The 24,872-nt window shown below is 44.0% G+C and overlaps 1 protein-coding gene across 3 annotated transcripts in view; it reads left to right on the top strand.

The window, feature by feature from the left end:
* The window catches only part of ARHGAP26 (Rho GTPase activating protein 26), a 369,115-nt gene that overhangs the window by 182,051 nt on the left and 162,192 nt on the right, over positions 1-24,872 (top strand). For all 3 annotated transcript variants that reach the window (XM_030211544.1, XM_030211545.1, XM_030211546.1), the window contains exon 12: positions 13,020-13,056. In XM_030211544.1, the coding sequence (XP_030067404.1) occupies positions 13,020-13,056 (37 nt within the window). The remainder of the gene's footprint in view (positions 1-13,019; positions 13,057-24,872) is intronic.

A 24,872-nucleotide genomic window follows, 5' to 3' on the forward strand; every position in this document is an offset into this window, starting at 1 on the left:
TAGACACACCACAGTCCAGCTGCCTTTCTTTGGAAGTAACAGCCCATGGAAGTGGTGTAGTGAATTTCCACTTTCCTGTTGCTTGTCCTCAGTACAGTGGTTCAGCTTGCTTCTTGCTCCATTCCAGAGGAAACGGCCAGTTCCTTCCTTTCCCTTTCCATCTGCCAGGGGTAAAGCAGCATTAAAATGAATTCAATTATGTCTTCATCACACTTGTTAAGTACAAAGAAAAACACTCCTATTTAGTGTGCAGAAGAACAAGGCTGTTATTTATTTTGCTCTTCATGGGAGGCAAATAGCTATTGCTTAGCCCAGCACGCATAAAATCTCTCTCTCTTCCCCCCCCCCCCCCCCCCCAAAAAAAATGGTACCTGCAGCTCCACAGCTTCAGCTGCTTCTGAGATTCAGACTGAAATGATGTTCCTTTCTCACAACAGAAGTCTGTTGTCCATCTTATCCATTGCAAGTACTGCCTTGGGTGAATCTCTTCATCGAGGTGGTTAATAAATCCCAATAAATAAAATAAATTATGGACATTAAGCTACTGCTTGCATTTTAACAGAAACTGACTAGCAGCCATATCGGTTGAATAATCTCAAAGGAGCTGACAGAAAAGTGATGCTTGCTATACTTTGAGGGTCTTTCATGCATTATATCTCACATTTGTGCACATGAAATTATCTGTTTAGCTGGGTGTCATTACAGAGAGAGCAGATGCTGAACCTGTGTCTCTCTGTTGTCAGCGTAAGGCGTAAACGCTCGGCTGCAAGCCCTTACTAAAGCAACCTTGCATTCCGCACATAAAGCAGACCGGATATCAGAGAAGAGAGAGTTTGTATATCTGTTGGTGGTTTGTATCTCTGTAGGCTCATATTTTTGGAGTAGAAATGTTTTGAATTTAGCTCACATCTGTCTCAGAATTTCAAGGCGAGTTACATACAGGTACAGTAGATATTTTTCCGTCTCCAGAGGGCTTATTTATAATTTAAGGGGTCAATATTTAACACGATTTAACTGGTTAAATTGCCTGTCAGTCATTTTCAACGTCACTTAACTGGTTGGCACTACTGAAAATATCCGATTAGCGCCAAACTCATAACCAGCTATTTTTGGGGCATTCCGGGAGCAGAGTTAGCACTTCACCCATTAAGTGCTGATATTCAGAACTTATTTGTGCAGGTAACCTGGCCAACTAAGACCACGTAAAAGTCAGTCCTATCTTTATGCGGTAACCCATAGTTGGTTAAGCGCTGAATATTGCACATAACCATTTATGTGCTAGCTGTTTCTGGAAATCCTGCAATTCAGTGCCAGTACCCCGACATTATGCGTTAAAAAAAAGTGATTCAAAATTTTTAATAAACATGAACATGGAATTTCTGGGTTTAGCAACAGCAGCAATCAGCAAAATGATGATTTCCGCTGGCTGACTGTTTGTACCTGAGATAATGGAGGATCACAAGAAGCAGAAGTGGGATTTGAACCTTGACTTTCCTGGGTTTCAGCCCACTACTATAATCACTAAGCTACTCCTCCACTCCTGAGTAAGTCTATTCAAGCAGCGAGGTTTTTCCTCTTGCCTCGCAGAACAGAAGCAGAAGGTGCAAGTGGGGGCCCAAACTTCTAATTGATGTTTTCTACTGAGGCCTGTAGTTCTTGAGCTTGCCCTATCAGCTCTGTTGTTCGGCGTTTACTTACAGCTGCTATATGAAGTGATCCTTGTGCACAGTGTCCAGTATCATTAGTATGTGGACAGTATTATGATTTATGCATTTCTCCCTTATTCTATACCAGGTCACCTAAATGTAAGTGCTTAAATTTATAGAATACTCCATCCACGTGTGTAAGTGAGCACTTATGCACATAATTCAAGTACACACTTGGCTCTCTCTCTCTCTCTCTCTCTCTCTCTCTCTCTCTCTCTCTCTCTCTCTCTCTCTCTCTCTCTCTCTCTCTCTCTCTCTCTCTCTCTCTCTATATATATATATATATATATATGTATATAAGTGCAGGTAGGGTGTTCACAGGAGAGGGGTATGGGCAGGGCTGACATTTACGTGTTGAATTTACAGAAGACTGTAATTTATTCGCATAAATTGTGTCACGTGTAGACACTCACATTTGCATTAGCTATAGACATGGAAAAGTGCGTGTGCCTAAATTTAGGCAGACGAGTGTCGGTTTATGCAAGTATTCTAGAAGTACATTTACACGCCTAAGTGTCACACACTAGGCTTGCAACCCATGTAAAGTGGATGCCTAACTTTTGGAGACCTGTTACAGTGTTCTCGGTGTGAGTTTGCATGGATCAGCTACTTGTCATTGTTTCCAAGATGTCGCCTCTTGGTTACAAGCTCATGGGTTGCTGGTGAACTATATGAAAACAGAGGCACTTTTTCTTGCACACGATACGGCGTTTGTGCCACCTGTAGTCTTAACTGTGAATGATGTAGAAATCTCTCTGAGGGAAGATGTTCTCTCTTTGGGGTTGATTTTGTACTGGCAATTTATGATGAGATCTCACATTTCTAGGGTAGTTTGTAAGGCATTTTATAAGATGAAAATGTTAACAACGCTTGCTCCCAGTGCTAGATGGGGACTTTTGTATTGACTTTCAGAAAGTACTAATGCTTTGCCTTGACTAGGACAACGTGATACTACATGGTTTGCCAATATCCACGCTTAAACCCTTGCAGTTGATAATGAATGTGATTGCAAAAATTGTTCTAAGGATGTCTAGGTTCCATCATATTACCCCTGCGATGATGCAGCCTCATAATTTGCCCATTGAATACCACATCAAATACAAGGTCTTTATTATGGTTTTTATGATAACTACTAAATAATGGATAAGGGTGAGGGTAGTGGATTTGATATACTACTTTTCTGTGGTACAACCAAAGCAGTTTACATTTATTATATGTGGGTACTTTCTCTTTCCCTAATGGGATCACAATAAGTAGGGGGGGTGTTGTACCTGGGGCAGTGGTTAAGGGGATCTTTTATGAAGGCGCGCTGGCATTTTTAGCATGCGTTAAAAATAGGCTTGTGCTAAACGCTAAAGACGCCCATAGGAATATATAGGCGTCTTTAGCATGAGCCTATTTGTAACGCGTGCTAAAAACGCCAGCGTGCCTATGTAAAAGACCCCCTAAGTGACTTGCCCAGAGTCGCAAGGAGCTGCAGTGGGAATCGAACCACATATAATGTTACATGTTGACAGTATGCACCACTGACCAGCTTCTTTGTGCAGGTTCACAAAATGCATTTGCATTGACAACCTTGCATTCAGGTAGAAACTATATTACTTGAGGAAGTGCATTTTCTTGCTACCCCTGCAATTGTGGAATGATTTACCTACCAGTTAAGGGGCCTTGTCAGACATATTATAGAGTTTAGGAACATCCTGAAGTCACATGTCTTCAGACAGGCCTTTGTCTTTTTTTAATGTAGAGTAAGTGTTTTGGTGCATCCATAGTTGACTCCTTTAGGACATTGTATGTGAGGGATGGAAGATGGGTCACCTTTTTGTTTTCTTTTCTAAACGTATGTTGAATTATTTCTCTTTCTTTGATGTACAACAGGGCAGCTGTCCATATCTACTTGCTTACTGTGCATGTTGTTAAATCATTTTCTACATTTTTAAAAATAAGCTACTGCATATGAGTTGAATGACCTCACTACATTCCAAATCCTTTTCAAAACCATGAATGGTTAATGTTGCTGTTTATTATTGTGTCATCATAGCTCATTTACACTTAGCAGTAGATAAGATCCTGGCATAGTTAGCGAATCGTTCAAGATGTAGTCTTATCTGTGTTTAGTTAAAGGCTCAACAGCCTACTTGAGGTAATTCCTAAAAGAAAAGGTGCACATTACGCTCTTTGTTTTGTGATGGGGAACGGTGCAGGATGAGCTCTCAGTAAACTTGAGAACACTGCCTGAATTAGTCCTGGACTGCCAGTGCCAGGGAAAAGGAAATCTTGAGGATGTTGGACTTACCTGCCCTCATTGTGTGTCTTTCCTCTCTCTGTTGGGAGCCTGGAAAATCCGCTTTCTAAGCTAGAATATCATGAACCCTGTTGGGTCTTTAGGGAGTTGGCTTGCTGAGAATATAAGTGAATTGATTTTTTACTCTTTCAAAAAGTACAAAGACTAGGGGACACTCAAGGAACATACATGGAAATACTTTTAAAACAAATAGGAGGAAATATTTTTTCACTCAGTGAATAGTTAAGCTCTGGAACTCTTTGCCAGGGGTTGTGGTAACAGTGGTTAGTGTATCTGGGTTTTTAAAAGGTTTGGACCTGGAGGAAAAGTCCATAGTCTGCTATTGAGAGAGACATGGGGAAGCTACTGCTTGTTCTGGGATTGGTAGCATGGATTTTTGCTACTAATTGGGTTTCTGCCAGGTTCTTGTGACCTGGATTGGCTACTGTTGGAAACAGGATACTGAGCTGGATGGAGCATTGTTCTGACCCAGTATGGCTATTCTTATGTTCGTGTTTGAGGTTCTAGATCAGCTTGAATGGAGCTTCTGGAAGGATCTCTGTGAGATTAGCTTGAATGGAGCTTTTAGATACACTCTGAGATTAGCGTGCATGGGAATCTATAATAAATCCATTGCAGACAACATGCCAATCTGAGCAAAAATGAAGGAAAAAGTAGCAGGAATGATCCTCGTTATAGAGAGGGGAAGGCTGTAAGCCAGGGGCTGAAAAGTCACCTTTCGACAAACTTTAAATTTACATAGGCCATGTAAGCCGCATTGAGCCTGCCATGAGCGGGAAAAGCGCGGGGTACAAATATAACAAAAAAAAATAGGTCGAAAAAATAATAGATGCATACTCTAGTAATGCTTTCAAGCCTGCAGAAGATCACATAATGAATTTGGCCTACTCCATTCAATTATCATAAGACAAAAATCCCTGCAACACCTGTTATTGTACATTGCAACACTCCAACTAAAAAGCTTAGAGCTGGTGTGGTTTTTTTTTTTTTTTGGGGGGGGGGGGTTGAAGAAAGGATTTCTCTTGATGTTTAGTTTAAACTGCTGGTTTTGATTTCTTTTGGAAGCGGAAGAAAGCCTGTGCAAGCCTGAAAGCGCTGATACTGAGAGAGAAATGTGCGCGAGTTTGAGCAAACTTGGAATTGAAGTACATGGTGGTGCATGTTTTCTGTACTTAAATATAAGCCTTCCAAGTAAAAAAAAAAAAAAAACATATTTAAAGGCGCAGAAGAGTGACGATGATATGTGCTTCACTTTTACGCTTGTCTGGTGCATGAGCACAAGAGCTGCGCTTACCGTAAAACTGTTCTGCGCATGCGTCAAGCACATTTTCCCCTTGCTTTTGCTGTTACATATAATTTGAATACCATTTCCTTTGAGCATTGATGAGCTCGTTTTCTGTGCTGTTCTGGTGGCAAGGGGTGTGCGCTGTTGGCTTTAGTGTGGGAGTTTTGAACATTGGCCTCTGACTACCTCTACTAATCATTTCTGTAGCACTAGTAGATGCACGCAGCGCTGTACACGTTATATGCAGGTGCTTTCTCTATCCCTAGAGGGTTTACAATCTAAGTTTTTGTATCTGGGGCAGTGGAGGGTTAAGTGACTTGCCCAAGGTCACAAGGAGCTACAGTGGGAATCAAACCCAGATCGCCAGAATCAAAGCTTGCTGCACTAACCATTAGGCTACTCATGTAGAACCACTTAAACGGCAGCTCTGTTTTTGCACGATTGGCAGTGTTGGTATGGAACTGAATATCAGCCATACCCACAACTTCTGGGTTCCACTGATGACTCGGATATGACCTAGTACTGAATATTCAGGTCTGCTTTATTGTGTATTGTGTTGACATTCTAATGTAGCATACTATATGCCATACTTTGTATTGTTGTTTGAATATTTTTACTGCTGTAATTCTCTATTGCTTAGGTTTGACTTATTCTTGCTGTACACTGCCTTGAGTGAATTCCTTCATAAAGGTGGTAAATAAATCCTAATAAATAAACAAATAAGCTGGTGGCAGCGTTTTATAAAAGCACTGACTACCCCTGGCTCAATATTAAGCCAGAAGTTGTGGTAGAGGTTAGCTTGCATTACCGCTGCCGTTTGGTACCTGCTGTCTAACTAAATGGAGGATGGAAGCTTCAAGTGCTATCTGTCTCCTTTCAGAAGCACTAAATTCACAATCGGAAAATGATAGATGATGTTCAAAGTTAGATCTGTCAGTCATTCCAAAAGCTTTGCGGTGATAAATTATTGTGCATCATTGGAGCAGTATAGGACATTAATAGGCATGATCACAGGAAGAGTAACAATGTTGTTAAGACAGGAAAGCTTCTCATTTTTCAGATGTGTCACAGTGCAGGAACCGATCTGTTTAACAGTGAGGTGAGACACTTCCAAGAGGTTCTGTCTTGTTTCTCAGGAGATCTGTCACTGTTAACACACTGTAGTCCTTGGGCTCCAGCTGAGGAATTGAATGACCCTGAACCTCTGACATGCTATGCGATACACATTCTCTGAACCATGCCCTTAGAACTCAAATAACAGAGTGGATGCAAGATACACATCTCTTTAAAGGAAATATGTAGGGAAATTTTACTTCAGCTCGAAGACTTTATACATCAGAACAATTATTTGGACATTTATTACATTACAAATGCCATTTGTAGGACGCTCGTACCAAAAACTTAGATCAGAGCGGCTTACAGTTCAAGAATAGGGCAAACCCTAGATCCACAAAAATTCAGGCAAACAAATCTTCATCGCTAACATTAATCACTAATATATTTGTGGAACAACCACGATTTTAGCATCTTGGGAAACTTGAAATAGTTTTCTATACGCACATGACACGGAATTTTATTTCACCAGTGTGCAGTTGTCTGTGAGCACCAACTATTGAAATCTAGCCTTACATTAGGGGTGAAAACTAGATATCAACAACACAAACAAAAGAACAGGCACCCTCGCAGTCCCAAAACCACATCATCATGCGTCAGCACTTGGCCGCGAGAGAGTCTCCATTTACAAGCTGTTCGTGGACACTCTACTGCCATTTGATGAAGTTTTTTTTTTTTTACCAGCTGCCCCGTCAGCAGGGCATTGTATTATATTGGTTACCATACGGATACCTAGTGTTTCTAAAAAAAAAAAAAAAGAAACATCTGCTAGAAGGCTCCTGATGCAGGCCATTTTGGCTGAAACACGATTTGTATCGCGTCTCGGATGTTTGAGAATAAATATTTATTCCTTGAACATCTTCTGGCTTCCTTTATTTGTCACCTTCACTGTGTTTGGTTGGTAAAAACTAGATAACCAGTGGCTGCTGGTTTGATCTCTGTCTAAGGTTATTTCCGTACACCACAGGTACTTCTGATGGTGGCAAGGAGCTTCATGGGGAAGGATGATGAAAAGCCACAGCTTTCTTCAGCTGGTAAATGTGCAGCCCAAAGCTGGCCAAGTGGTGTCAGGTTGTACAATGGCTTTCCCAGTGCTGACTCAGGAAACGTGGTTCAGAATCTAACCCAATTTGCCCACATGCCAGGGCACAACAAATCATCTTTGCTCTCTTGAATTGCCTAATGTGCGTTGGAAGGATGCCGGGTGTTGAGTGTTCATCTCTCCTTTTTGTCGGTTGTCTGCGCTTTCTGGGTGTTGTCAAATTCCACCAAAGTCTATTGAAACTGAATTGCTGTTCTGAGGGCTTTAAATTGTGCTAGACACCAACAGAAATCTAGTTTTTTACAGACCAGTTGACCTTTAACTACAGTAAATTATTACTCAGAGTCTGTCTGACTAAAATTGCTCTGTGTTTTGCCTGGCTTTTCATTTCGCCTGTTGAGATTTCACTGTTGACATTCAGGCCTGGTGGACTGATGGCTTCACCTGAATGTGTTCCCGCTGTACTTTTGCTCTCTCTTTTTTTTTTAAAGGTAGGAGAACATAGTTTGTTACAGAACTCAGCTCAGAAACCCAGATGGCTGGCTGGGTAGCCCAGCCAACTTCTGCTTTGGATGTACTTGGGAGCAGCTGTGCTTGTAATGAAATCTTGCTGAGCAGTAGAAGGCAGGGGACTGAGACCTGTTCAGACTGTTAAACCCCACCGGGTGGCAGAAACGTAAGGTGAAATGCAAGAATGCAAACAGAAGGAGAAGAAGTTTGTCCCATTTTTGCAGAATCTCCTCTGACTGTTACTATTCACCTTGCATAACTTTTCACTCATATGCATTTCTGCTGTTAAGGTACTTTCATTCTATGAATCCTAAGCTCTACTTCCTGATTATGTGTGATGGGTTAACTGCTAAATTCATTTCTCCCTCACAGTTGTGCCTTCCTGCGCTATGTTTTAACTTGTCAGCTAACAGCTGGAATAGCGGGTTTGGGGATCTAGGGCAGCTTGAAATACCTAACCTACCTGAATGTAACCCGCCTTGAGCTCAATCCAAATTGCAACAGTGACCATGACTTTCTTATCCTAGGAGCTCTGTATGCCACCGTGCCAGCATGCAGAGTCCCTGAAGACTTAGGGTGTGTAAGACCTGACTGGCATCAAAACTGAGACCACTTGCATGGTACAACACTTACACAGCACAGGTGACAAAAAAAACACACTGTCAGCAGTAATGGTGCCAGAATTTGCTTCGTTATTAATATAAAAAGACTCGACACGGGTCATGTTTCGGCCTGTTTGGCCTGTTTCAGGAGTCTGAAGTGTGCTCCAAATGTGCTTAACTTTTTAACGGCTTCTTCACTGGTATATGCTGCTGGGAAAAACTAAACGCTGCCCAAGACGATAGAGTGATTCTCAAACAGTGTTGGTATCTATGAGTCAAAGGCACCTAGTCCGGCCGTCAAACAATTCTAGTTCTGCAACAGCACTCATCAAACTTTAACAGGTTATCGGGCCAACTCATTGCTTAGAAAGCTGATGTATTTTGTAGTAACGAACAGAAGAGCTTAAAAGGCGGTTCTATAAGCTGGCTTCTAGTTTACAGAACTGAAGTGCTTATGGGCTTGATTGGTGCCAATAATGGTCAGTTGCGCATGTAAACGCCAAGTGCTATTCTATAGACAATTCATCTAAATAGCTTAGTGCACAACTGTCGGGAGGAGGGCATACATTTGGGTGAACATGGGCTTGTCACCAAGTGATTCACGCAACTTATAGAACACGGTCAGCCATTGTGCCAGCCGTTGACCTGTTGCAAGTAGGTGCATCTACTTTTGGCGCACCGGTGTGACTGCACTTATCCTATATAATAAAAAGCACTTCCAACATTCTGAAGCTGACTCCATGAAAGTGAAGCCTTGAGGCATTCGTGCATTCGTGCTTCTGCTGTATCCATCTCCTGAACTGACGTCATGTACTTTCAGGTTCATCACAAACAGCAGTGACCAATCACTGGAAGGGAACGCTGCAGAGTTGCTAGGCCACGGAACGCAACGTCACACGCATGAGGGTGTCGTCGTCCTTCCCTCCCTCCCTTCCAGTTCCAGGCTCCCTCTCTCCAAATTTTAAAAGTAATCTTCACTTACCAAGTCGGGTTTATGGCGGCTGGCAGCAGCGGTACAAGGCGTACAGGCTCGGCCCTTCTATCTCTCAACTCTGGTCCCGCCCTTGCGGAAACAGGAAATGAGGGCAGGACCAGAGCTGAGAGAGAGAGAAGAGCTGAGCCTGCACGCCTTTTACCGCTGCTGATGGCCGCCGTAACCCCGACTTGGTAAGTGAAGATGACTTCTAAAATTCGGAGGGAGGGGTGCTGGAACTGGAAGGGAGGAAGGGAGGGACGATGACCCTGGAACTGGTAGGGAGGGAGGAGGGAGGGGGGACCCTGAAACTCGGAGAGAAGGAGGGGGACCCTGAAACTCGGAGGGAGGGGGGACCCTGAAACTCAGAGGGGGGACCCTGAAACTCGGAGGGAGGGAGGTAGGGGACGACCCTGGAACTCGGAGGGAGGGAGAGAGGGGACGGACGACTCTGGAACTCGGAGGGAGGGAGGGAGGGGACGGACGACCCTGGAACTCGGAGGGAGGGAGGGAGGGAGGGAGGGGAGGACGACCCTGGAACTCGGAGGGAGGGAGGGACAACCCTGGAACTTGGAGGGAGGGGGACGATTCTGGAACTCAGAGGAAGGGAGGGGGGACCCTGGAACTGGGAGGGAGGGAGGGGGGGCCCATGGCACACACTCTCATTCTCACACACACTCTCATTCTCACACACACACTCTCTCTCTCACAGACACACTTGCACCCAGTCTCACTCTCTCTGTGTCACACACACACACACTCACACACACATTCACTCTCTCTATTTCTCTCTCTGTGTCACACACACACACTCATACACACATTCACTCTCTCTCTCTCTCTCTCTCTCTCTCTCTCTCACACAGTCACTCTCACACACACTCTCTCAAACATACACACTCCGAGGAAAACCTTGCTAGCACCCGTTTCATTTGTGTCAGAAACGGGCCTTTTTTTTTTACTGGTGGTCTATAATGACTTAGGCATGCTCTTAAGCTGTTACAGGATTGGCTATAAGCACGCCCCTTTGTGGTTTTTAAAATGAGGTGTCAGTGCCTGGAGTTGCTTCCTTAGCGTCTCTCGCCTTCTTTTTGTAGCTTTCTTCCTAGGTATGCTTCACCTTTGAGGCTTTGACAGGATCTCTCCAGCTACAACAGAGCAGGTTTAAGTCTTAGAAACCTACTCAATCAATTATGAAAGCCCACCTTCTATAACTACCCCAATCACTCTCTTCCTTCTTCCCTCTTCCCTTCCTTGATCGCCACACATTACCAACTATATCTGTTATCCTGATATGATAATGTTAACAAATCTATGTAAGCCACATTGAGCCTGCAAATAGGTGGGGGAATGTGGGATACAAATGCAATAAATAAAATAAATAAATACTCATGAGTTGGTAATCATGCCGTGAAAGAAACCTGATGAGAGATCCTGTGCGATTGTCAGACTTCCTTTACTACTCAATGCTTTTATCATGGTGGTTGTCATACTGGAGTTGCACCTTCATTCATATGGAAATCTAAACCAGCAATTCCTAGCACTTATTAAAGAGGGAGTTTAAAAGAGGGGCAGAATCAGAGTGGTCTTGGAGTATTCTAGGAATTGTAGAGTCACTTCCTTGCTGTTACAGCTGTGTAATATGGTGCAGGATGTGAGCTTTTCTTGGGGTATAGTAACAAGATTAAAGACCTGGTAGCTCCTAAGATATTTTCCTCCTGATTTAGGCACAAAGGGAAGGGATCCTTGCGTGATCCTTCTAAATGACCACATAGCTCCATGTGCTGAGTCAGTGCTGGTCTTACTCCACTTCATGCTGGGAGAGGTTGTCCTCTTTTCTTAGAGAAAGGAACTGAGAAATTAGACCTGCCTCACCCTACATGCAACAGGACTGGCTCAGCTTGTTTCCTTGGTCATGGAGCTGTGTAGTTATGCTACCTCATATGCATAGCTCAGCTTGTAGTGGTTCCCCTTTGATTCACAGCAGCCAGATTTTATTGCATGGTTTTAATTATGTTTTGCTACTGGCAGTATAATATCTGTGGAAAATCCCCAGAACCTTCCTGCTGCTTTACAATACCTGCTGATAAAATGTACTCTCTGCAGTCACTGAACTGATATTGGTTATTCTTGACCTAGACAAAACTGAGTCAAAGGTCTTTCAACATGAACCAAATTCGTCAGCTTGACCTTACCACTCTTACTTATCAGTCTCGTTTCGTGTTCCTACAGCGGGACCAACAAGTCCACTCAAAACGGCGCCTTCTTTTAAACTAACATTAAGGAGGTGTGCATTGATCAGCTGATCTTGATGCAGTACAGTATCTCCGAGAGGACAAACTAATTCATGTTGGCAACTAACGCTGTCCCCTGTCCAATTTAATTTAAAGAAATGCAGTCAACTCCACTGAGGAGTTTAATCCCTGTGGTGCCAAGGATTGCAGGGCGTGTATCCAGCGCTGCTTACATTATATCAATCTAGGATCATGATCACGTCCGTGAGAAGGGGTCCAACCTGCTGTATGGCGAAACAACAGAGATCATTGAAAGAGTGGCGGGTTTCTTTGCAGTGCAGAACTAAAGGAGCTCACAGTTTGCTGGTAGTGCTGCGGGACAGGTGGCACAATGGAACAAGCAGCAAAAGCTGACCTTGACCCATTGGCCACCACCCCTGCTGCGTTTGCCTGCCTGCCTCCCCTATGCTGACCACCCTGCCTGTTCCACAACAGCTCAAGGTGGTGTGTTGGCCTAGTGAAGGTGAGGCTTTGTTGTAGGCTCCACCAGGCCTACACCCCATCACCACTACTCTGAGCACATTAGATTCTGGCTTTCTCTGTTCTCCTCTGCTTTTTTGGGCTTCTCTGTCTCACTACAACCTGCTCCCCTGCACTGCTTTGTGCTGTGGCATCCTCCAGTGCTTTTCTGAGCAAAGAGGTTTAATGATAGGAAGTGGCATGATGTCACAAGGCTAAAGCCGGTCTCCACCCAAGGAGGTTTTAATTCTCCTCAATGCAGCTGCCACCATCTTGGTACACCCAAAACAATGTAATTGATAGGCAACAAGCTCCGTCTACTGGTTTCAGCCCACATAATGGGCCAGATAGGCTCATGCCATCTTCTGTCATTAAACCTCCTTGGTTCTGAGTTCTGTCCTCCCCTCTTGCTGCTCTTCCACACTCTCTGTGCTACTCTTCCACACTCTCTGTGCTACTCTCCTCCCACAGTGCTTTGCTTTCTTTCATGCCTGCCTTGGCTATTGTTGCTCTGGCTATCCTTGTGCCCCCAGACCCATCACCCCTGCTCTCCAGAATGGGTATATTTGCAAAAAATTGCGTGTGTCATACCAGCTGGAGACCTACTATGTGGCATATTTTATCACTGATTCGGACACTTCACTTGCTATTTAAATGTCAGCTGTTGTAGTGTAGCAAAGATCACATTTTAAAGTGGCCAGTGATACAAACTGTGTTTCTTTTTTTTCAGGTCTACAATTCAAATAAAGACAACCAAAGTGATGGCTGTGAGTATAGTTTTGAAATAATTTTTTTTAAAAGAATCTCTCTATGAGCCAGCTGTCAAATTGACTCTTGACAGTTTCTGCCAGCAGGGGGAGACCTTGCATAATCTGAAGTGGCTGGTCCAGACAAGGCTGCTGACTGAGTTTCAACCATAGATGAGGGCGAAGAGCTTGACTTGAATTACAGGACACAGGCACAACGGCTTTCTCAGCTATAGTGTGAATTCTCAGCCTAGACTAAACACTGATGCAGTCGGGGTCCTTGTTAAGTGTTCTTTCACTGATTAACCGCTGCTAATGTACAAGCATAAAGTACGCAGTTCAGAATAATGGTCTCGATTAGTAGGTCATTTTAAATGTCAGTGTTGCGTGTAGAGCACTCTTTCTCCCTCTTCCAGTATATCCCTCCAAGCAGCAGTGTACAGGGGAATTGTGACATCACACACAGTGTTACCTGATTGGCTGATTGAGTGCTTGTGATGCCATTTGTGTCAGAGCCTCCCTCTTGTGATGTCTTTGCTAACAGAGCTCCTTCCAGGAAATTGGAAGGAAAGCAGTAAGAAAGCTTTCGAGAAATGTAAAAACAGGGAAGTGAATGAAAGCATTACTCTTCCCTGCTCTTTCCTGACTCCTCCACCCCTTGCCAGCTCCTCGGTCTGGAGCCATGCTACCCCCGATCCTTCTATGCTGCCCTGCGGTGTTACATCTATATTAGCTAAAGACCTTGTGTATCGGTGGATGCCCAAATGTCACATATAAGTTGGCAGCTCTTCCCATGCTCTGCCCATGAGAACACCCCCCCTCTTGCATTGATGCAACTATGCCACTTGTGCCCATCCTTACAGACTAGCTCTTAGCTGTTTTGCTGCCACTCGAATGTGAAGTGTTACACTGGCCTGTGAAAGTATTCTGTACATTTATGTGCTGCCACATTTGTGTACACATGGTCTGGATTTGGCAGATCCCACCGTTGGTCTATTCTGTTATCCCTTGTCCCAGCAGAAAAATAAAAAATGACTCAACCCCCAAGCAATTCTTTCCTGGCAAAGTATCCAGCTTGCTTGTCAGTTCAGCTTTCAGCGACACGAGGGAGGCGAGGTGGTGAAGTCGCAGCCAGTGAATTCAAGGTGGTATAAATAGTAACGTTTAGCTTTATCTTCTCAGAGCAGCGTGTTGGTCTTCTCCAAGCCAATGTTTTGAATGTGCTCTTCTGCTCTTTACTATGATATGATATAGATGTCAGTCAGTTATTAATAAACTCTTTCTCAACGGGTTCAGCCAGTCGACCTATTTTTTGTTTCCTTGGTGGTGCTGTTGGAGGTGCTTCTGCCTGTTTAACTTTAGGGCATCCCCTATCTTGCTGAAGTGTCCAAAGTGGTGATATCTCAGGCTATGCAGAAGCTTATGACTGAGTCAGAGATTGAGTGGTTATAAAAAAGCACTTAGGAGGTTAATATAATAGGCACGCTCATAAAATCCAGGAACGGAAAAGAATTCCTATAGCTGGAGACGTTTTAAATCATTGGTCTCAGGGAGCATATCACTATACATTTTTTATGCTTACAGAATTGGAAAGTTTTAAATTAATGTCGTCAAGTTTCTACTTGCAAAAAGGAATCAGTATGCAAAATGTTGAAAGAGAGGCCTTGGAATAGGTTGCAAAGTAAGTAATACTTCCCTGAGCTGAGTCTCGTAGCTGTGAACGAAATGGCTAAGTGAAACCTGGCCTGTCAATCAGCAAAGCCTGCTAAGAAACGTGTACTATCTTAGCTGATCTGGCGGAGGTTTCAGAAAGTTGGCACCATCTTGGATTTGAGAAAACCTTGGGCATTTTCACAGTGGTCCACAGACCTGCAAACACGTTAGAGCCTGCAGATTATGAGAAATAAAGTGAAGCATCCAAGATCTCACTTGAAGTTTATGGCTAACCCAGGGCTTTTTTTGAGGGGGTACTGAGTACCAGCACGTTTTCCATTGTCTGTTAAAATTGACCCATGGACCCCAAGTTTTAATTAAAGAGCTCAGGCTCTACACACCAATTCTGCCTTGACATAGATTCTGTGACTGGTTGCAAGGGCCCTGGCTATTGTGGGAAGAATCCCGCAGTGACCACCCCACCCCTGAAGCGTGGCTTAGCATTTGAGTACCGGCACCTTTTTTGCTAGAAAAAATGCACTGTGCTAACCTGAACTCAATCTGCTTCTCTAACTTGTATACTGAAACGGAAGCCACTGGAGAATTTATAAAGAGAAGATTAGAGATTGATAATTACAGATGAAATGGTTCGGAGCGAGCAGAGAAAGAACTGGGGAGACTGAAATATGAAGATTCTGTGAGAAAGAGCGAGAAATGGTTAATGCATCTCATAGCAGGCTGCAAAAGCTTTATATTGTACGTGGGAAGGCACAATTTCATATTCACTGGAAACTTGGGGTCCTTTTACAAAGGCGCGCCGAAGAATGGCTTGCAGTAGTGTAGGTGCAAGTTTTGGGCGTGCGCCTAGCTGTTTTTTAGCGTGCCTGTATAAAAGGCCTTTTTTAATGCTAAAAATGGACGTGCGGCAAAATCAAAATTGCTGCGCGTTCATTTTGGGTCTGAGACCTTATCGCCAGCCATTGACCTAGCGGTAAAGAATCCGGGTGGTAATGACCTACGTGCATCCGTTATGCGTGCCCAAAAATAAAAAATATTTTTCAGACGCACGTATTGGACACGCATTAAAAATGAAATTACCGCAAGAGCCACGCAATAGTCGGGCGGTAACTCCGTTTTGGCGCACGTTGAGCATGCGTAGACGCCTACGCAGCTTAGTAAAAGGGCCCCTTTGTAAACATCACAACATTGCTGTACTGGTAAAGCTCAGGGACCATGACCCTAAGGTGTCCTTTTACTAATGTGTGCTAACAGATTTAGCATGCGCTAATCGTTAGAGCAAACTAAATTCATTAGTGCACCTTAGTAAAAGGACTCCATAGAGAATTATGGAAAATAAGAGATTTTGATCACCCGAGACATTCCCATTTCAACCGATAAAGGTCAATGCAAGAAAGCTGGAGATCATGATATAGGTGAAAAACACGAGAATGACATCGATAAAAGAGGATTCTGTGCCAAGTGATTATTCTGTGCTTTGAGTGGAGAAAGAGATCTTCAAGTGCAAAACGATGCAGAGACCAAGAAAAGATGGCAGAAAGATGCAGAAAAATATTCCCTATCGAACTGGGCGCCACAGGAATGATTAAAAACAATTTCCAAGCACTCCTTGACAAGTTGCCTGTACGTGTTACATTTTATGAACGGTGGAAGGAAGCTTTCGTTGGCAGCTTTCAATGAGAGCTAGCAGTAAATTTAACAGACTGAGATCATACTCCACATACCCTGGCTTAGGAGTGGTGTTGCCCCAAAAGCAAATAGATGTAATCCTCTCTCGTGCCCTCACTATAAATGAGGGCCAGTGTATTCTTGAGCAGGATGAGAAAATACACTTGTCTAAATCCTTCGGAGTTTAACACTTGGGTAGTGATAAATCATTCAGCATACCCTGGATGATGTTGCAGCAGTAAACTTTACTAAAATAAAACTTCTTAGTAGTGACCATCTGACACCAGCGTATGTTGCTTGAAGATAAATCTGCTGCTTCTATTTACACAGTCGCAAGTGGTACTTTCTCCAGATCACTTTTCTTTTCTGTTGTAGGATACTCTGAAGTCGGGTGGTAGAATTTCCTCTGAGGTCTAGGACAGTGACTATACTGCTTAGCAGAGCCGGCTCTTCTCTGCTTTTCCTTTTTGGCACTTCTTGGCACCAGGCTGCATTGACTGGATGAGTCAGTATGAGAACATTCTCGTCATACCGAACTTGCTTTGAAATAGGAATCTCTCCTTCACTGAGGAAATGCCTCTGAAAAGAGCTATTTTCATCTTGTTGATTTATTTATTTATTCATGATTTACTATACCACTTAATTTCAATTTAGCAGGGCAAAGAGGTTTACAGAGTGAAAACATAAAGGAAAGGAGCACCAGGAAAGAAAGCCCATTCTTTCCTAACATAAAATAATAGATAACAATAAGACGACTGAAATAAAATCAATAAAAACAATGGGTATGATAGCCAGGGGCGGGCAGTGCATTTGCCGTCCGCTACCGGCATTAAATCTGGATATTCAATGTCGGGACATTTCCGGTGACCGGCAATGAATATCTGGGTTCATTTTGGCTGTAACATAGTAACATAGTAAATGACGGCAGATAAAGGCCTGAATGTTCCATCCAGTCTGCCCAACAAGATAAACTCATTTTACATGATCTCTCTATATAAAAGGCACCACCAACGTTCTATGAAGCCTCCAGCCGGAAGTGTGAAGGGGGAGAGATATCCGGTTTCCCCATGCGTGTCTGCCCCGCCCTCTCTGTAACACAAACAGTCAGTGAAGGAAAACACAGCAAAGCACGAAATCAAATCACTCTCTCTGTAACAGTGAAGGACTCAGAGGGGGGAGGGGAGAGAGGGCAGAAGGCAGGGACACACACACTCCCACATGCACACAGAAGAAAACCTTGCTAGCCCCCATTTCATTTGCATCAGAAACGGGGCTTTTTTACTAGTATGTGATACTTTATATGTACACCCAAGTTTGATATGTCCTTGCTATTCTCAGGGCGTAGACCGTAGAAGTCTGCTCAGCACTGTTCTTGTACTAAAGGTTCTGAAGCTAACGTCGAAGCCCCTTAAAATTTACACTCCAGCCTATCCATATCTATTCAGTTACAATCAGGGCGTAGACTGTAGAAGTCTGCCCAGCACTGGTTTTGCTTCCCAATTAACGGTGTTGCCATCCAATCTCTGCTAAGATTCTGTGGATCCATTCCTTCTAAACAGGATTCCTTTGTGTTTATCCCACTCATGTTTGAATTCCATTACCGTTTTTATCTCCACCACCTCCTGCGGGAGGGCATTCCATGTACCTACCACTCTTTCCGTGAAAAAATACTTCCTGACATTACTCCTGAGTCTGCCCCCCCCCTTCAACCTCAATTCATATCCTCTAGTTCTACCACCTTCCCATCTCCAGAAAAGGTTTGTTAAAAAGACAACTGGCTATGTCGGTATTCAGCACTAACCTGTTAACTTTTTAGCGGTCAAAGACAGGCCTGCTATTTAAGTGGCCTATTTTGACTGTTTTATGACAGAGACCACTGATCAATTTTGTAGCCGCCCTCTGGACTGATTCCATCCTGTTTATATCTTTTTGAAGGTGGGTCTCCAGAATTGCACACAGTATTCTAAATGGGGCCTCACCAGAGACTTGTACAAGGGCACTATCACCCCTTTTTTCCTGCCGGTCATTCCTCTCCTTATGCACTCAAGCATCTTTCTGGCTTTAACCATCACCTTTTCTACCTGTTTGGCCACCTTAAGATCATCAGACCCAATCACTGTTAAGTCCCATTCTTCTTTCGTATTCAGAAGCACTTCACTACTACTACTACTTAACATTTCTAAAGCGCTACTAGGGTTACGCAGCGCTGTACAATTTAACATAGAAGGACAATCCCTGCTCAAAGAGCTTACAATCTAAAGGATGCGTGAGCAGTCAGACCGATAGGGGCAGTCAAATTGGGCAGTCTGGAATTCCTGAAAGGTAAGAGTTAGGTGCCGAACGCAGCATTGAAGAGGTGGGCTTTAAGCAAAGACTTGAAGATGGGCAGGGAGGGGGCTTGGCGTAAGGACTCGGGAAGGTTGTTCCAAGCATAAGGTGAGGCGAGGCAGAATGAGCGGAGCCTGGAGTTGGCGGTGGTGGAGAAGGGTAATGAGAGGAGGGATTTGTCCTTCACCCCGTATACTGTACCGTTCCCTTGGATTTTTGTAACCCAAGTGCATGACCCTGCATTTTTTAGCATTAAATTTTAGTTTCCAATTGTTGGACCAGTCTTCAAGCTTCGGTATATCCTTCCTCATGCTATCCACACCCTCCGGATTGTACACCCTATTACAGAATTTGGTATCATCTGCAAAGAGACAAACCTTACCAGACAGCCCTGGAACGAGGGGGCATACGATGACGTTAAGAGGGAGTAGGCTTAGGAGGAATCTAAGAAAGTATTATTTCACAGAAAGGGTGGTGGAAGCGTGGAATGACCTCCCGGTGGAGGTCGTAGAGTCGAGGACTGTCAGAATTTAAGAAAGCACGGGATAAGCACTTGGGATCCCTTAGGAAAAGGAAGAGTTAGGGGTTGCAGAGGATGGGCAGACTGGATGGGTCATCTGGTCTTTATCTGTCGTCATGTTTCTATGTAACTATTTTCAGCTCTTCTACCTCCAGGGCTGTAAACCGATTCTTCAGTTTAACAGAAGATGGAATTAGGGGGTTGATTTTGCAGGATCTGGTGACCTGTGTCCAGCTGTCCTCATTCTACACAAGGTCTCCTTTACCTTTGCTGGAGATCCCCAGTGCTTCATCATGCATTTCCTGGATGTCACAGATGCTTCTTAGTCTTTCCACCTCCTCTCTTAGTTCTTGTACTTCTTTCATGAGGGATTCAATGTGCATATATTTAGCACATGAAACTAGACCCTTGCCTTGCACCAAGCATTCAGTCTGGACAGACTGCTGTAATGAGAGCACCAGCTTTAGGGACATGATGTTTATTAGGCATACTTCAACTGTAGGAGCTTTTTGTACCTGTGGATAAAAAGAAAAAGTCCTACCAACCAGTGCCGTAGCGAAGGTGGCTGACACCCGGGGTGGGTCGCCGCTGCACACCTCCCCCCCCCCCCCCCCGGGTGCAGCACGGCGCACCCCCCCGGCGCGCATTCTTACCACTGGCATAGGAAAGGGGACGGGTGGGAGGGCCGCTCCGCCTCGAGTGCACGTTGCTGGGAGCTGCGTCAGCTCCGCTGGGTCCCTGCTCTCTGTGCCCCGGAACAGGAAGTAACCTGTTCCAGGGCAGAGAGAGCAGGGAACCAGCGGAGCTGACACCCGGGGTGGACCGCCCCACCGCCCCCCCTTCCTACGCCACTGCTACCAACGTCTCAATCCTGTTTTTTCCTTCACCTGTTCTATAAGTTACAGGAAGCCGGTAGTTTTACTGTGAGATCTAAGAACCTGTTCAAATTTACTTTGTGGATGTAGTTCAGTGTACTTCCTTGCCTATTATTAGGATTTACAGTGATTTAGCTTATCCTTTCAGGCTATAGAAATGTATTTTTTTTTATATCTGATGTGTGTTTGGTTGTAGGCTTAATTCAAGGGATTAATCGTACAAAGTAGAGACCCAGAAATAAAACTGATCTCAATTAATAGGTACAAATTATGTGACAATTTCTTTGATTATCCTTCCAACAATACTGCTAACATTAGTAGCATTGTTGGAAGGATAATCAAAGAGAACTTATAGAACGGATAGTGTCATGTAATGACACATGCTCTGCCCATGTGTACGGCCCCTGACAGACACACGCTAAACTATTTAAGTGCACTCTTTATAGAACAGAGCTTAGCACTCACATGTGTAACTGTCTCTTATTAACACCAATCATGCAATCTATTACTCTGTAAACTGGGCGCACTGTTGGCGTCTAACTTTTGGCAGCGGCGTATAGACTTGCTTTGTACGTTTATGTATTAATGCAAAGAAATGATTTACCCAGGTAAATGAGCTGTATGAAAACTGCCCACCCTCACTACAGATGAAAGAATGTGCTGATGGCTCGTTGAGGTACCTTAGGAGTGTCTTGTTCCAAAGACTGCTCTGTTGTAACAGAAAACAGCAGGAGAATCCCGAGTTCAGGATCTACTTGTCTTGTTCATTTTTATCTATTTGGATTTTTCTCGCACCTTTTGCAGTGGTAACTCAAGGCAATTACATTCAGGTACACTGGGTCAGGGGCAGCCCTACCATTAGGACACCTGAGGCGTCACTCTTCTGAGGCAGCATCGCCTCCCGGCCTTACTTCCCCAACCCCTTTCCACCAATTTACCTTTTCTTTCTCATTTTTCCAAAAGCAGCGGCAGTGATTCCCACAAAGGCTGCCCTGCCACCAGTCATGGCCATTTCTGTCTACTGTGACCCACCCTGCCTCCGAGGAAACAGGAAGTTAAGTTACATCAGAGAGGTGGGCCGCAGTAGAGAGAAGTGGCTGGGACCGGCGGCAGGGCAGCCTCTGGGAATCACTGCCGCCACCTTTGGAAAAATGAGAAAGAAAAGATAAATTGGTGGAAGGGGGCTGGGGAAGGAAGGGGGGAGAGATAACAAACCATTGTGGTGGGGGGTGGTGGCTCATTCTTTGCCTTGTAGTGGGGCGGTGGCAGTGGCGCATTCCTTGCCTCAGGGGGGTAGCAGTGATGGCTCAATACTCAGCTGGGGGGGGGGGGGGCAGCGGCGGCGGCACCTCATTTCTCGCCTCAAGTGGCAGATTGTCTTGGGCCACCTCTGCACTGGGTATTTCCATGTCCCTGGAGTGCTTACAGTTTAAGGGGCCCTGTTGCTAAAGCTTAGTGCATGCTAAATGTTACGATGTCCATAGGTATAAACTGGGCTTCTTAGTATTTAGTGCATAATAATTTCGTTAGCACACGCTAAGCTTTAGTAAAATAGCCCCTAAGTTTGGCATTAATTCCAAAACTACATCATGCTTCATGAAGTTGTATGATGCAGTTCTCTGTCAAATTCTGTGATGCATACAGACTGCTGTTGACTCTCTCCATAATTTGATCCCCCTTTAATTGCAAAGAAAATGCTGCATGGAAAGCAGAAGATATTCCCAAAGACAGGCCACTGTATGAATAATTTTAGAGCACAGAGAACTCTAGCATTCATCTGAAAAGAGGAATAGAAATCTTTACTTCCCCATACTGGAAGCTGTGCGTAGTGTTCTCCTGTACTGCAAAGAGGGCTCTCCGAGTGTTTTCTTGTATTCTCAAGGTACTGTCAAGACATAACTTCTTACAGTTTAGAACAAATCTATGCAGCTGTAAAATATAGCCAACCCTGTCAAAGAACAATTACAGCTGTGGGATCATTTCTTCGCTTTCCTATGCAACAAGGATTTTTGCTGTTCTGTAGGGCACTGGGCTGGAGCTGGCAGGAGACGTTTGCAGAGCATTGATTGAATTGTGTGAGGGTTTTAAGAGCTGGTTCTGTAAGGTCCTTGAAGGCACTTGATGAATTTCTGTGTGTATTCTAATGTTTGAAGTACTCCTTTTGGGTTTGGTTACTCTTACAATAGAAGATGCTTCTGAAGTGTTGCCACATCAGCCTTGTGTACAGTGCTTGAGCTGAATAGCTTTTAAACATGTGAACACCCCTTCCCCAACGTGGCCTTAGAGTAGAGGCCAACCAAATTTTGGTTTTAGTTTTGGATTTGGCACCAAAACCAACCCGAAATCTAGATTCGGGTTTTGGCCAAAAATGCCTGTGCATTTGTGGTGGAAACTGAAACTGTAGCTCCGCCCTACTGCTGCAAACCCGTCCCTCTGAGCCAGCTTCCTCCCCCTCCCCCAAGCTGTTCACCAGTTTCATCTTCCCCCCCATATGCCACCTATAGGCTGTCCTGGGGCCTACCTTCTAAAAGCCCTGGTGGTCTAGTGGCCTTTTCGGAGCAGGAGCATCCTGAGTTGCTCCTGCCACTGCTGGCTGCATTGTAAAAATGACGGTTGCAACTTCCCATAGCAGCCTCACGAGGTCACGGCCACTATTTTGAGATTGGAAATGGCATGAGCAGGAGCACCCCAAATATTCATAAAAAGACCTGCACTCAGAACCGCATCCCATAGCTTTCATTTCTTCAAGATATCCAACAGCTCTGTCCCTCGACATTCTCCTAGATTACCGAGAACAGTTTTAATGCCTGTTCGTTATATGGGGCTTTGCTGCTGTGGCCCTGATCACTGTGTGGGATTAAGACATGGGTGATGAAGTTAAGGAGATAAAACAGAATTAAGCGCCTTGGAAATGGGGGTGCACAAAAGTTGCGTGGGAGTGGAAAATGCTAGGAATGGGGTCGAGTGGGTGCTTGTATTGAATGTATTTTTTTCTACAGAAATGCATGTTCATTGTTGGAAAATTGGTGAGGACATTCTGGGAATGGGGAGGTGCATGGTGTGCAGAAGCTCTGAGAGTGAGTCAGTCATGTGGTATTCAAAAGCTAGGAAAGTAACGTGTAACGCTGGGACAGACTTATCACATTCAAATGTGTGAAGTAGTTTCGTGGTCCCTTCAACCAAACTGTCACAACAAGGGTGACTAAAGAGAGAGCAGCAGACGATGTTCGAATCAACATCTTTATTACATCATCTAAGACTCGACACTTGGAATTTCAAGCAGTTTACTCTGATTTTTTGGAAACAAGCAGCAAGACATTGGACACCATCTGTATAGCCTTGAGTTTAGCTTAATAACAGCAGACATCCATACAAAGACTCCTGAGGAAGGCCTTTGTGGGCCAAAACATGATTCGTGTCGAGTCTTGGATGATGTTTAAAGACGTTGATTTGAACATCGTCTGCTGCTCTCTTTTTTCGCCCTTGTTGTGACAGTTTGGTTGTGTGCCTACAAGGGTTACCGTTCTTCTGTTTTCCTTTTGAGGGCCCTTCTCCATGTTCATTCTCCTTCACTGAGATTTCATATTCACATCCATAACGTCTTTGAAAGGCACTTTCATAAAACTTTCAGACTGCTGGTAGAATTATGAATGCCTCTGTGCCCTTTCGGTATGACTTATGAATATTATTGAAATCTTTGTAAATATAAGAACTAATTTTCCTCCACAAATAACTGACTGGAGGCTGTGTTCAGAGTACAGATAGCTGCTGAAGGAATAGAAATTTCTTTAGGATTCAAGCAGGTTTTCATTTTGTGTATATTACCTCATTTAAATTACATTTGAAAAAAAAAGATGCAACAGTACAAGTTAATTGAGTCCTTATATTTCATTAGTAGGAATGCTTTAGATCTATTTCAGAATCTGAGTTGGTGCCTTCAGGGCATCATAATTTGCACAAAATAAATATTTTATTTCATGCTAATAAAAAATCTGGGACTTGGCTTGTACTTCACATAACACTGGGATATGTGCGGGTCCAGAGGGAGGCAGAAGTTACGTTATCTCAAAGGTCCAATTTAATTTTGTTTGGCAGCACAGGTGTCTGCATCAGGTTTGTGGAATGGGGGGAGCAGGTTAGCATGCTACTTTTTCTGGTAGAAAGGCAAGTTTAAAACCTAACATGCCCCAAGTGACATGAATTTGAGGATCTTGACCTAAACCTAATAAAGTTAATTGACAGTTGTGACCTAGTTGACATTCTTTGTTCAACGGAGGCTCGGATTAGCTGGAGTTGTTGGTGGAGGATAGGAATGGATTACCCGAAAGAGAAGAAGCTGATACTGCGCCTGTCTTCATCATGTGAGATTCTGGGGTATGTTTACTAAGGTGCGTTAGCGTTTTTAAATTTAAGGCATGTTAAATGCTAATGAGCCTATGGATTTCTATGAGACTAACTTATTTCCATTAAATAGGTTACACATTCCTTTAATTAGTCGCTTGAGATAATATACAATTCTATGGGCGCATTAGCGTTTAACGCGCTTTAAAAATGCTACTGTGCTCATAGCGCTGCTTAGTAAACCTAGTCCTCTGTTTGCTGCCTGTTGCCCTCATCTTTTTGAATTCTGAGGAACTAACTATATTATGCTAAATTTGCCGGGAAGGAAAGTAACATTGGAAGAAACTTTCATGCACGTGTTTTCAGTGGAGAGCTGTAGGATCCATGTTATGGAGAGACTCCGTGCGTGTGGTGCTGAGCATGTGGCAGCCAGG

Source organism: Microcaecilia unicolor, chromosome 8 (genome assembly GCF_901765095.1).
Source record: "Microcaecilia unicolor chromosome 8, aMicUni1.1, whole genome shotgun sequence".
Taxonomy (NCBI): Eukaryota; Metazoa; Chordata; class Amphibia; order Gymnophiona; family Siphonopidae; genus Microcaecilia; species Microcaecilia unicolor.